This window comes from Zalophus californianus, chromosome 16 (assembly GCF_009762305.2).
Source record: "Zalophus californianus isolate mZalCal1 chromosome 16, mZalCal1.pri.v2, whole genome shotgun sequence".
NCBI classification, from domain to species: Eukaryota; Metazoa; Chordata; class Mammalia; order Carnivora; family Otariidae; genus Zalophus; species Zalophus californianus.
Window position 1 is genome coordinate 35,104,534 of NC_045610.1, and position 13,755 is coordinate 35,118,288.

General features: G+C 38.1%; 1 protein-coding gene across 1 annotated transcript in view; it reads left to right on the forward strand.

Annotated features, from left to right (window-relative positions):
• The window catches only part of SPAG9 (sperm associated antigen 9), a 137,450-nt gene that overhangs the window by 56,676 nt on the left and 67,019 nt on the right, over nucleotides 1-13,755 (forward strand). Inside the window, 2 exon segments of the mRNA XM_027626312.2 lie at nucleotides 7,263-7,357; nucleotides 12,950-13,100. Of these exon segments, the coding sequence (XP_027482113.2) occupies nucleotides 7,263-7,357; nucleotides 12,950-13,100 (246 nt within the window).

The following is a 13,755-nucleotide window of genomic DNA, read 5'->3' on the forward strand; positions in this document are numbered from 1 at the left end:
GAAAATGTACCTGAGCATGTTTTTAACCTTTTTATGATTCTCTGTGAGCCTTTCATATGCTGCCTTTGTTGCAGTCTCCTGAATGTGAAAATTGTTTTTGTGTTTCATGGTCAGTCTGGGGGCCACAAACCTCAATAAGGAGAATTTTCATAGACTCAAGCACTATTTGTTACATGAAAAAAATAGTTCCTCTTTTTTTCCCTTTCTCATCCAAATCTCCCAGGATACAGATGATTCCAGTCTTCAGCTTCCATTTTTTTTTCATTCGTTTGTGATCTCTTATCCTGCCTGTGGTAGAAACCTATATTGTTACTTTTAAGGATTTGCTTTGGAATAATATGATTAATACTCTCTTGAGTAGGGGTTGGAATTTCTGACATAGGAGGTTTCATTATTACTATCTTAGCTTTTGTAGTCACCTGTGAAGAATTGATATTCAGTGGTGGACGGAAAAGATTGGATACAGAGGTTTGGAAGCATGGAGCCCTGGGAAGACAGGAAGAGCTCAAACAGCAGCCTTGTCAGTATAAGAAAAATACCCACAGGACGCCTGGGGGGCTCAGTCGTTAAGCGTCTACCTTCGGCTCCTGGGGTCCTGGGATCGAGCCCCGCATCGGGCTCCCTGCTCGGCGGGAGGCCTGCTTCTCCCTCTCCCACTCCCTCTGCCTGTGTTCTCTCTCTCGCTGGGTCTCTCTGTCAAATAAATAAAATCTTAAAAAAAAAAAAAACAATACCCACATTTTAATCAGATGGCAATCGGTATGTATTAAGACTGTTGAAAAATGATTGATGGGGCACCTGGGTGGCTCAGTCAGTTAAGTGACCAACTCTTGATAACAGCTCAGGTCTTGATCTCAGGGTCGTTAGTTGAGCCCTGTGTTGGACTCTGTGCTGGACGTGGAGCCTACTTAAAAACGACAACAACAGCAAAAACCCACCAGAAAAACCCCAATTGATTGTTAAAGGCCGGTTGTTGGATCTTTTTACACCATATCCAGCCTGAACAACTGGTAGTGCTTCGCAATACTATAAACATAAATCTGGTTGGAGGAGTGTGTTTATGTACTATAAGTAATTGATAGTGATGAATAATGAATAATCATTTTGTTTTTTCATTGACGTTCTAACCTTGGTAAAAATTGAGGATTGTTAAATTGAAGTATGTAAAAATGACCATAAATTGCATTTTTTAAAAAACCACTGTAAAGTGAAATTTCGTATTTTTTCATATTTAATAAAAATGAAAATATGTTCCTACAGAAAAAACCTGACATCTTAATTTCAAATAAAAAGGTATAATAATTTTTCTATACCTATTCCTTCAGAGAATGACACTAGGAAGAAAAAGCGATCTCGGGAAAATCTTAAATACCAAGTCAGAGTTGGGCCTGTCCAGTGACTAAGGCAGATTTCACTTATAGCACGACAGCTTTTTCCATAGGATCCCCTCCCTCAGTCACAAGCAGCTTCTTTCCTCTCCCCTGATAGGCTCCTTTTATTTTGCTCTGCCTCAAGGAAGGTTTATGTAACACACAGATAACTGCTTTGAAATATGGGTCTGTCTGCTCTAGACCACGTTTTCTTGTGCTTATACATCTATACTAGAAATGCCATTCAGTTAGCAATTATAAATAGCTGTCCATTGCTAAAGAGCTAGGTGAACTAAAGGTAAATTCTGGAAACCTTCAGGGAAAGGAAGTTTGAAGGGATTAACTTTATCTTTTCACTATTCCCTGCAATGAAGATAACCTTTTTTACATGCACACAGAAAAGTTATTTATTTATTTATTTTAAGATTTTATTTATTTATTTGACAGAGAGACACACAGCGAGAGAGGAAACACAAGCAGGGGGAGTAGGAGAGGGAGAAGCAGGCTTCCCGCGGAGCAGGGAGCCCGATGTGGGGCTTGATCCCAGGACCCTGGGACCATGACCTGAGCCAAAGGCAGACGCTTAACAACTGAGCCACCCAGGCACCCCCCAAAAAGTTATTTAAATGGCACTTCTATCAAACACATTGTTTGCTGCTTAAGAGAAATCTGCTGTGGCTCTTTTTGTAATATGAATAACTGTTCTCTTTCAAATCAAATCCAAAATTTTGTACCAATACTGAATTTGCTTAAAAGAAGATAGGCCTTAAAGAAGGCAGTGGAGGAAATACAAACATTAAGCAATTGTGAGGCACTTGGGCCACATGTATACATACTCTTAGTCACCAAAAACTTGAACCCTCATCTTACATCAGGGAGTATTTAAATGCATTCTTTTTTTTTTTTTAAAGATTTTATTTATTTATTTGAGAGAGAGAGAAAGAGAGAGCACACGAGAGGGGGGAGGGTCAGAGGGAGAAGCAGACTACCTGCTGAGCAGGGTGCCCGATGCGGGGCTCGATCCAGGGACTCCAGGATCATGACCTGAGCCGAAGGCAGTCGCTTAACCAACTGAGCCACCCAGGCGCCCTAAATGCATTCTTATTTCATCCTCTGACCAAACTCCCATCATCCATCCCCATTTTAGAGATTGAGGTTTAGAGAGGAATATGAAGTGATTTGTTCCAAATTTCATGCTAGTATGTGACTGGATTTGAACCTAGGTCTTTCATATTTTGTTGCCTGATTTTTCTTTTCTTTTTCTTTTTTTTAAGATTTTATTTATTTATTTGACAGAAAGAGAGCACAAGTAGGGGGAGTAGCAGGTTGAGGGAGAGGGAGAAGCAGGCTCTTTGCTGAGCAGGGAGCCGGATGTGGGGCTCGATCCCAGTACCCTGGGATCGTGACCTGAGCCAAACACAGAGGCTTAACTACTGAGCCACCCAGGAGCCCCTGTTCCCTGAATTTTCAATAACACTTTTAGGTTATGGACCGTAATGAGTGTTAAAAGCACTAGAAATTTTTTTATGCCTCTTTGCTTTCTGGCATTGCAACAACCTTAAGAATAGTGGCCTTGCAAGTATAGATATATGATTCTTGGGCTGTGCACAGCAAGATTTATGGCAAACACGATTAAAAGTCCACTTTTCTCCAAAACCTCACTTATTGCCTTACTTCCCAGTTTTATCCAAGCTGACAGTCAACCTCTGCTGTGATTTCTCTATGCAGAGGGGATTCTGGATCTGCCAACTGTTTGTTGCTGAATCAACTCCTGAATAAGTGTGAATTAATGTACATACCTGAGAAAGTGGAGAGTTGTAGTTTTGAGATCAGGAGGGATGGGGCTAGTGGACCCAATAGTAGATTATCTAAAGCATGCCCTCTTTTACTATCTCACCTTTCTCTCTTGTCTGGCACCACTGATCCTGCCCTCCCATTCACTTTTTTTTTTTTTTTTTTTTGAAGCAGAGCTATAGGGGCTCCTGGGTAGTTCAGTTATTAAGCATCTGCCTTCGGCTCGGGTCATGATCCCAGGGTCCTGGGATCAAGCCCCATATCAGGCTCCCTGCTGGGGGGTGGCGGGGAAGCCTGCTTTTCCCTCTCCCACTCCCTCTGCTTGTGTTCCTGCTCTCGCTGTCTCTCTGTCAAATAAATAAATAAAATCTTAAAAAAAAAATAAAGCAGAGCTATATTGTGAAGCCCTGTAATTAAAAATAAAAAAATTTTTTAATTGAAGAAATTTTTTCCAAGATTTTATTTATTCATTTGAGACACAGAGATACAGAGAGAGAGAGAGCATGAGCAGGGGCAGAGGCAGAGGGAGAGGGAGAAGCAGGCTCCCCACCTCAGCCAGGAGCCCAATGCGCGGCTCGATCCCAGGACCCTGGGATCATGACCTGAGCCGAAGGCAGATGCTTAACCATCTGAGCCACCCAGGTGCCCCTAATTAAAATTTTTACATACAATTTATTTTTTCTACTTTTTTTGATGCATTTACAGAATGTAGTGCATATTTTATTTCAGACGTCAGGAAATGCTTTAGGGTGTGGGGTTTTCTTGTGGGTGTGAGGAAGAAAGAACAATGAGCTTATCGCTTGCCTAGAGAATTGACTAAAAGGGCAAATACAAAACTGGTCCTAGAATGCTTAACTTTTTGACGACTGAGTCAGAGGGACCGGAGTTCTGGCCCTAAAGCCAACAGTTAGAACACAGTTGATCAGTAACTAGCTGGTCAAATGGGGCAAGTTATTTTAATCTTAAACTGGAGTTTATAAAATTCTAATATTGTGAGGATTAAATGAAACTGGCTATAAATGCACTGGTTGACTTATGCTTAATAAATGTTAGCTATTATTTTATTATTCTGTACTATAAAGTGCTAGTTTAATTGGACTGGAACCAGTTTCATTACATAGACCATTTTGGAATTATATATGGGATATATCATTTGAAGAAGGAATCAGTCTTTTGAAGGTTTAGAATTAAAAAAAAAAAACCTTTTTTTCCAAAGATTTTATTTATTTATTTGACAGAGAGAGACAGAACACAAGCAGGGGGAGTGGGAGAGGGAGAAGCAGGCTTCCCAAGGAGCAGGGAGCCAGATGTGGGGCTCCATCCCAGGACCCTGGGATCATGACCTGAGCCGAAGGCAGATGCTTAATGACTGAGCCACCCAGGCGCCCCTAGAATTAAAAAAAAAATTTTTTTTTTAAAAGTATGGCCCTATTTTTTTTTTTTTTAAGATTTTATTTATTTATTTGACAGACACAGCGAGAGAGGGAACACAAGCAGGGGGAGTGGGAGAGGGAGAAGCAGGCTTCCTGCAGAGCAGGGAGCCTGATGCGGGGCTCGATCCCAGGACTCCGGGATCATGACCTGAGCCGAAGGCAGATACTTAACCCACTGAGCCATCCAGGCACCCCTAGAATTCACAAATTAAAAAAATCATTAAAGACAACAATCAATCCACAGAATGGACTATTTGGGGGGGGGCGTAGAACTGATTCTGTCTTTGCATTTATAACTTTATTTGTCTATATTGAATAAATAGAATACTATAAGGGCAGTCTACCTAGGGGAGATTTCTGTTTTCTTCATTTGAGTGCTTAAGGGAAACTTAGATTCTTTCATCTGAGCTAATCAATTGCGTATGATTACTATCCAGTATATAAGAATTCAACTTAGGTTTTCTAAAATCTTTTGAAAATTTAAGTTGATATCTATTTGGCCCAACCATCACTGTTATTTTAGTTTCATTTTTGTTTTTTTCCTTAAAGTTCTTCCTGCCTGATTCAAGAAGAAAACAGTTCATTATTTCTGACTTGCTGACACAAAGGCAAAAACTGTATTTCTGCAAATATGTTCTTTAAATGGGGGTAAAGAGAAAAATCTGTAAATTTAAAATAGAAGATATGTAAATTCAAAACTTTAAAGAATGCCTTCACATACCATATCCCTGTAAATCTACATTAATTTTTCTTAGCCTGATACAATTCTTTTTTTTTTTTTTAAGATTTTATTTATTTATTTGACAGAGAGACACCGAGAGAGGGAACACAAGCAGGGGGAGTGGGAGAAGCAGGCTTCCCGCAGAGCGGGGAGCCCGATGCGGGGTTTGATCCCAGGACCCTGGGATCATGACCTGAGCCGAAGGCAGACACCCAACGACTGAGCCACCCAGGCGCCCCTGCCTGATACAGTTCTTATTTAGACAGTTCTAATTGGGAAACAGACTGATTAATTCTTTTATAATGTTTGATTTGATAGAATTACTTGTCTTGATTCATGCATCAGTTCAGCTTTTTGTTTATTTGAAGTAAAGAACAATTTCAAAGAGATTTATGTATTTAATTTTTCTGCATATATGCCAAGTAAAATTTTCCCAAAAAAAGTGTGCTTTTTAAAAATTTTATAAATTTGCTCAAAATCTTGTTTCTTTCAGTAGTTATGCTTTTAATATGCTGCAGTGCATATTTTCATGTTATGTTGAGATTGAAATCCATGTTCATACAGCTAAAGTTTAGAAACTTCCATAGCTGTTCCATGCCTTTTTAAGCATTCAAGGAACATTCACGTTTTAAGAATTCAAAGGATAGTCCCAAGAAAGTCATCAACCTTTTCTTGTCTACTTTTCAAATTTGCATTCTTTTAGATTGCTAACATACCTTTTCTTATTCCTTAAAATTTATTTTTTCTTATCGTATCATGTTAGTATCTAGCAAAGGCCTTTTGATTTTATGATTGAAATTTGTTGCATTTTACATGTTTTAATGCCCGATTTAGGTTCCTTAAAAGTGGAACTGTAGATTACCAGAAACTAAATAGGATTACAGAATTTCTTTTCAGTTTATATACTTGATATTCTTGACGTTTTTACTTCCATATTCAGCTTGTCCATTTTATGGCTCCTTATCCAAGATTTAAAATCAGAGCACTCTGATGGGGCACTTGGCTGGCTCAGTCTGTAGAGCATGGGACTCTTGGTCTCAGGGTTGTGAGTTTGAGCTCCATGTACTTAAAAATAAAATCTTAAAAAATAAAATCAAAGTGCTCTGATTTTTCATTTTATTTACTATTAGATGATTATATTAATGATACCAATAAATTTAACAATCAAATGAAAGAGAAAATAGTCTAGCATTCTTTTTGTTTTTTAAGATTTTATTTATTTATTTGAGAGAGAGAGAGGTGCACCTGTGGGGGGCAGGGCAGAGGGAGAAGAAGATTTCCTGCTGAGCAGGGAGCCTGACATGGGGCTCAATGCCAGGACCCTGAGATCATGACCTGAGCCAAAGGCAGACACGAACCGACTGAGCCACCCAGGCACCCCATATTTTAACATTCTTTTAATGAAATCTATAGGCACAAGAAATAAACATCTTGGTATTAAATTAAGTTACTTAATTAAATCGAAAGTGATATTTACTCTGAATCCTTTGTAAAATGGAAAAGATCACCACATCAGGGTATGGCTTCTTCTCAAGTTTCATGTTAATTTCTTTTTTGTTTCCCATTTTAGTGAGCGGATTTCTCAAATGCCCTCTATTATTTTTATCAGTGGTCTTTTATCACCTCCTCCCCAATGCCTATATTCTAACTTGTGTTATTTATGTCAAAATTTTATCTTTTAATAGTGTCACATATTGTTAAAGTTTTTGCTATGCTAAGCAACATGTTGGCTACTTCTTTGGACACCAGCATCTTTAAATGTAAACATTTGCATATATTCCTTTGCCACCTAAAATTTTTTCATCCTTAATATTCTTTTCCATGGAACTGTGGGTAGTCTGATAAATATGAAATTTCTACAAAAATGTTTCCCTTGTTAAAACACTGTTTTTATTTCAGATATTGGCCTTAAAATTTGCATATTTTTTTCTTTCTTCAAAATAGATGATCCATAATTATATGGAACACTTAGAAAGAACAAAACTTCATCAGCTCTCAGGGAGTGATCAACTAGAGTCCACAGCTCATAGTAGAATTAGGTAAGCTTTATTAAACATTTTGCCTTGAGAAAAATCAAAATAATCTGTTTCTGTTTCTCCCTGTTCTTTAATCCTGGAACAATAGTTAGGCTGATTCACAAAGCTCTCTCTCAAAAAGCATGGTTGGAATGCTACAGGAGAGAATAGCATAGAAAAATAGAAACAGCCCTCACTATTAAAAGGTAAATCGTGAGCCATGCCATCTAAGCAATGTATCGAGGTATTTTGATTGTTTTATAATACTTAATGGAGATTATACCAGGTTTAAAGTTTTCTGATTTGTAGGGGGTGCTGAAAATTTTTCATTTCTCCTGTATAATTGGTTTAAAGTCCTTTTCGTTACCAAGAAGCATGTTTGAAAGGGTTAGACTTCTGTTTGCTGTAGAAGTGTGAATAAATTATGCAGATCTCCCAGCATTGTAGCCAATGAGCTAAGCCAGGACTCTTAGTGGAGAGCAAAGTAGTTAATAGGCTGGCTGTCGCTCTGGATCGCTGCATAAACGCGAGGAGCAGCAGCTCTATGGTTATGAGGTGGGGAGAGCAGGATGACGTCATCGCTTCGGAGCTGCTGCAGGATGGAGTGGAAAGCTGCTGCTGATGGCATTGTTTTTGTGGCAGCCGCTGAATGACAGATCCTCACTACAAAGATTCCCCTTTGGCCCCTGTGTAGGCCTCCTGGTTCCGGTATTTCACCATGCCAGCACAGCGCCATGAGTCCTGGATGCATGCTGCTGTTTGTGTTTGGCTTTGTTGGCGGGGCGGTGGTCATTAATTCTGCTATCTTAGTATCTCTCTCTGTTTTGCTGCTTGTGCACTTTTCTATTTCTACCGGTGTGCCAGCTCTGACGCAGAACCTACCAAGGATACTCAGGTACTCTAGTCTCTCTTAGAAGCCCCTGTTAGTTGGTTTTCTCAAATTTTTAGCTTCACAGGTCTGCTTTGTAACCATTTCTGTTGCAGATTGAAACAATGGAAAATGGCCTGAAGCTAGGATCTTCTCTTCTTATTTATAGTAATTTACAGGCTATCACCTAGGGATATGGCTTTGTCTTTGGAAACTACGGATTTAAGAAAAGGATTTTCATATTGTACTTATGCACAAGTACAGGGTCATTGTGGTCTTGTGTTAGGCAGAGTGTTCAAAGAATAAAGGGAGAGCAAGAGTAAAACACTGGGTCCAAGTTTATAAACCTCTGTGTTTAGCATCTGAGCATTTGGGGGCCAGTATCTTTTATGCTGAGATGTATAGTCGGGTAGGCACAGGCTGTAGGTGTTTATTTTGTTCAGTTATCCTTTGACTGATGGACATTTAGGCATCATTTTTGCAATTTTTGATAACTTGCGGGAACTGACAATTTAAATATTTTCTTTCTAAAAAAAATATATTTTAAAGTGAAAGGATTTAAACCTTTTAGAGCAAGGAATGCATTTTTCCCCTCATCATTTACACATCAAAGTTGTGAAAGCTTTACAAAGCCTATTCACTATTGTTTTGTCAGATGTTGCCCTTTCTTTGTAGACTTGGGTGACAAATATCCGTGCCTGCTTGTGGGGGCAGTCATTAATCTCGGGGGCTTTGCTGCTGCTCACTCTACTCACACCCTGTAAGAACCGTCTTCAACATCTTAGATATTTATTTAAGGGTTGTGTGTCTTCTGTTTTCTAACTCCTCAAACTAAAGACATCTGATTTGTTCAGATTTCTGCATTGTGCGAGGTTTTAAAGGAAGGTTCATGGTGTCGAGCTTTTATTATTTAAATATTTACTTAAAATACTCAACTTGTGGATTTAGATAAATTAAGATGAATTAAATTAGTGTATTCCCTCAAGGTGTTCTTTCTATTCATCAGTCGGATCGTGTTTAACATTAGTTTAAGGCCCAGAAGTTAAATTTCATCTGTGATCTAAAAATTATGTATATTTAGGCTTTTAGGAGATTAAAAAAACCTTAACTAAAGCAAATGTAAGATTAAAATAAGACGAATTTTAAAGGGCTGTCCTAGGTTTCAGCTCTGTTGGAGATGGCAGTGCTCTGCTGGGCCGCGCAGGGCCGTGCAGTGGGTAAGAGGCTTTGGAGCTGGGCTGCCTGGTTATAAATGTTCTGCCACATGGCAGCTGTAGGACCTCTGGCAAGTTGCTTAAAATCTCTGCGCCTGGGTTTCCTCCCCTGAGGTTCTTACCCCTCTGGGTAGTTTTAAAAATCAAGTGTGAGATTATTATTTTTTATTTAATCAGTTGCAAGATATTTAGTAAGCCAAACAAGTAAATAATTTGCAGTCACTTATATATGTGCTCCACTTTTAGCAGAACTGCTTTCCAGAACTCTACTTATTTTACTGATAAAATACCTTATGATTAAATTTGAAAAGTTCCTTGACACAAAAATTGCTGATCTAATGGAATAAAGATATCAAAGTCTTCAGTATTAAGATTAAATTGTCAAGAAATAGGTGGGTTCCAAGGAAAGTACATGGGCTTTGGAGTGCAACAGGTCTGACTTTGAGCCCCATCTCTGTGTATTACTAATGCTTAATGTCTCTGTGCATTACTTTTCTTAATCTGAAAACGGGAAAGAATCCCTATTTCCATGAGAGTGTAAACAAACCATCCTTTGTGCTTGCCACGTGGTGAATGTTGAACAATCTTTTTAAAATTTTATTAATGGTTATTTGTTTTAAATGTCTATAGAGCCAAGAAGCTGTTTCAAAACACAATTGGGAATTTATTTATACACAGGTTACATTTAAATAACCAACTAAAAAATGAATATATGGAAGGAACTAAGGCAGTTTTTAAAAGAATATAACAAGGATTCTGATAGTTGAAGATGGCTTTGTTTCTAAACAGTGGCCGCATAGTAAAACATATTGAAACCCCTGGGATTTAAACCTGTTACTTGATGTTTTTCCAAGTGTATCCCATTCTTTGGTTTCTTCTGTAAGTTTCACTGAAGCACTTAATATGTAGAGTACTAAACATGCATACCAACATAGTTTGGGACTTAAAATGTTCAACTTTTCAGGGTTTCTTTTAAAAGTAGGATTCTAACTGACTTGCATAATTACATGTGCTCTCTCCCCTCACCTCTCATGAAATTTATCAGTAAATAAGGAGAGACGACATGTATGTAGTATTATTGTTTTCCAGAGTTGAAACAGTGTGACCCAAAGCATCAGGACCTTCTTGATAGTCTCTGAAGAAAAATGCCCTCCCTATGGAACAGATTGTAAATGATTAATAAAAGCAGTACAAAGAGGTGTGAATTCTACTGGTATTTTGGATTGTAGGCTTAGTTAACAGGAGTGGAAAAGCAAAACTTGGCACCATAGCAGACTCTTTCCTCCAGTAGTTTTATACTTTTTCTGTATTTGATATGTGTGAAAACGAATGTCTTCATATAGGAAGATAATTATGACTGGCCTGTGTTTTGATTTCTGTTAGCAGTGTGATGGATTTACATGAAATCTGTATTATCTTCTTGCTTGTCTTTGCTTTTTGGGTTAGAGAGCTTTCCATTAAGCTATCCTATTAAATTCACACCTTTTTGCTTAAGTTATTCAGATATGTTAAATAAATAAGCCACTTAGTACCTCTTAGACAATTAGATTATTGGTTCCCAAAATACCCCCCCCAAATTGAGGGATAAACATCAGGCAGCAACTTTTTATTTTGTCAAGTATGGATGTTAAAACAAAATTTGCTTTCTAATCATTGTCACCGTCATTTGATGAAGGGATTTAAAATCAAAGGAGAAAAGATGTAGAAAAAGGTCCATCATTCTCAGGAAAGAACAGGTTCTGTGATACATGGAAATGTGTATGTGTACAATATGGCCTATATTACCCAATAAGGATATAATAAATAATGTCTGTTTTCACTGTGGACTTAGGAAAACTTTATTGCTGAGCCAGCATTAGGGAATAAGTGGTCTAAACAGAATAGCTGAGTAGTTACTTTAGTCTTTGTCATTTGGTTGTTCTGGAAGCTCATAGAAACAAACTTAAATTTGTCATTAAAATCTAGCCTTTTATTGTGCTACCTACCTGCGTTTGAATTTTCCCAGATCAAATAGGTAAAGTACCCAAGTATAAAGAAATGATGAATACTTAACTAATAGAGAAAAGTCCTGTTTTATTTCCTTGTGCATACACACCTTTAACCAAATGCAATCTCTCAATCCTTTTCCTTCAGCCAATCTTTAAGAGGTTCTGACAGTTTTACTGATCCTTTCTTCTTTTTTTTTTTTTTAAAGATTTTATTTATTTATTTGAGAGAGAGAGAATGAGAGATAGAGAGCACGAGAGGGAAGAGGGTCAGAGGGAGAAGCAGACTCCCTGCCGAGCAGGGAGCCCGATATGGGACTCGATCCTGGGACTCCAGGATCACGACCCGAGCCGAAGGCAGTCGCTTAACCAACTGAGCCACCCAGGCACCCTTACTGATCCTTTCTGATTGTAGTTAGGAGTGGAAGAGCATATCCTTTGTGTTAAGTGAGGGCTGATTTCAGGTGGCTTAAGTTTCTTGTTTTTTTAAAAATGAGCTTACAGAATAAAGGACTTATTTAGCAAAACTGAATATTTTCCCACTTTTATATATAACCTCAGTGGTTCTATTCTAATTTACATTCTGGCCAGTAGAGGTATGAGTTCCAGGAGGCTCCAAACCTTTAGTGTCTCTTTTCTTGCCGGTTTCTACTTTTTTGGGTTAATGACCCAGGACAACCTCTTCCTAGGCTGGTTTCCACCCTCCAGAAAGGCCTTTTTTATTTGTAATCTATGCATCACCAAAGGATATGTTTCTTATTGAAATTCTATTATTATTAAAATTGTAACTCTTGTTCATTGAAATTTCCCACAAAGCATTGGAAACTCTACAGTCTTTTATAGAATTTTTCAGCCTTGTTTGGAAAAACTGACAGTGGTTTTCTCACATATTATATGATTGAAAGGAACACGTAATATTGGTTCTGTAGAAAAAGACAGCTTTCCTGCTATTAAGGATTAAAACTCTTCGAGTTCTTTTTACCACTTAATCAGTAGTCCTGATTTAGATTATACATAGATTTTCCATTAGGCAGAAGAGACGCACCCCGAAGAGCCTTGGGCAAATATCTAGGTATTGGTTTGAGAATTTGGGAAGTGTAGAAGCAAGGGTGGGATTCACTTACAAAGGAGGAGGTTGCCAGTTTCCCTAGGGCTAACGTAAGCTTGAGTGAAAATTTAGTAGCTTTTGTCGCTGTGAAACCAGACCAGAGACTGCTCCCCAGGCGAGGAATTCATCAGTCACTTATAAGATTTCTTTTACTACTTTTCTTAGTTAATTTCTTGGGGCTAATTTGAACTTCTGAGACTGTCCTTTTTCGTTGGTAAGTCTACTGTTTAGAACTTTTCTTAGTTAATTTCTTGGGGCTAATTTGAACTTCTGAGACTGTCCTTTTTCTTTGGTAAGTCTACTGTTTAGATAGGCAGATGGTATTTTTTAAGAGTGATTTTTCTAAAACAGAGACAGCCCGGGCTTATTACTTATGGTCATGATGAATAGAAATTAAAAAGGAATGAATGAATGCTTAATTTTTTCTCCCCTCTTCAATAGAAAAGAACGTCCTATATCACTAGGGATTTTCCCATTACCTGCTGGAGATGGATTGCTTACGCCGGACACTCAGAAAGGCGGAGAGACCCCTGGATCAGAGCAATGGAAATTTCAGGAATTAAGTCAACCACGTTCTCATACTAGCCTGAAGGTAAGCTTCATTCTGCTGAAACCTTCAATTTACATTGTATATAAGCTTTCGTATTCAAATTGAAGTGCTGGATAGCTAAAACATAATAAAATGAAAGTTTGTATACATTTAATCTTGTAAAACTAATGCCTTTTATTTATATGTTTTTTTGCCTTTCTTTTAAATTGGAAATGAGCTCTTCCCAAAGAGTTAGATTTTTACTATTCTTTTTCAACTTATATAGGAAAACAAAGTCAAGCATTGTTATTTCTTGATTAGTATACTAATGATACTAATTACCAAAATTTCTATTTGATTTAGGCTGTTTTGATATTTGTTTGATCATATAAATTTTGTAGTGAATGTAATGTTCTTTAGAATTGAAAATCATTGGTACCAGAAATCCTTGGTTCACTGTTGGAAGCTTCACAGTGTAGTAAGGCTTCGCTTTTTTTTTTTTTAAACATGATTTTTTTCCTCAAACCTCTTCATAAAGCAATATCCAAAAGTGCATTGTGTTTAGCTAAAAAGGCCTGGTGTGGACGCCTGGGTGGCTCAGTTGGTTAAGCGACTGCCTTCGGCTCAGGTCATGATCCTAGAGTCCCGGGATTGAGTCCCACATTGGGCTCCCTGCTCAGCAGGGAGTCTGCTTCTCCCTCTGACCCTCCCCCCTCTC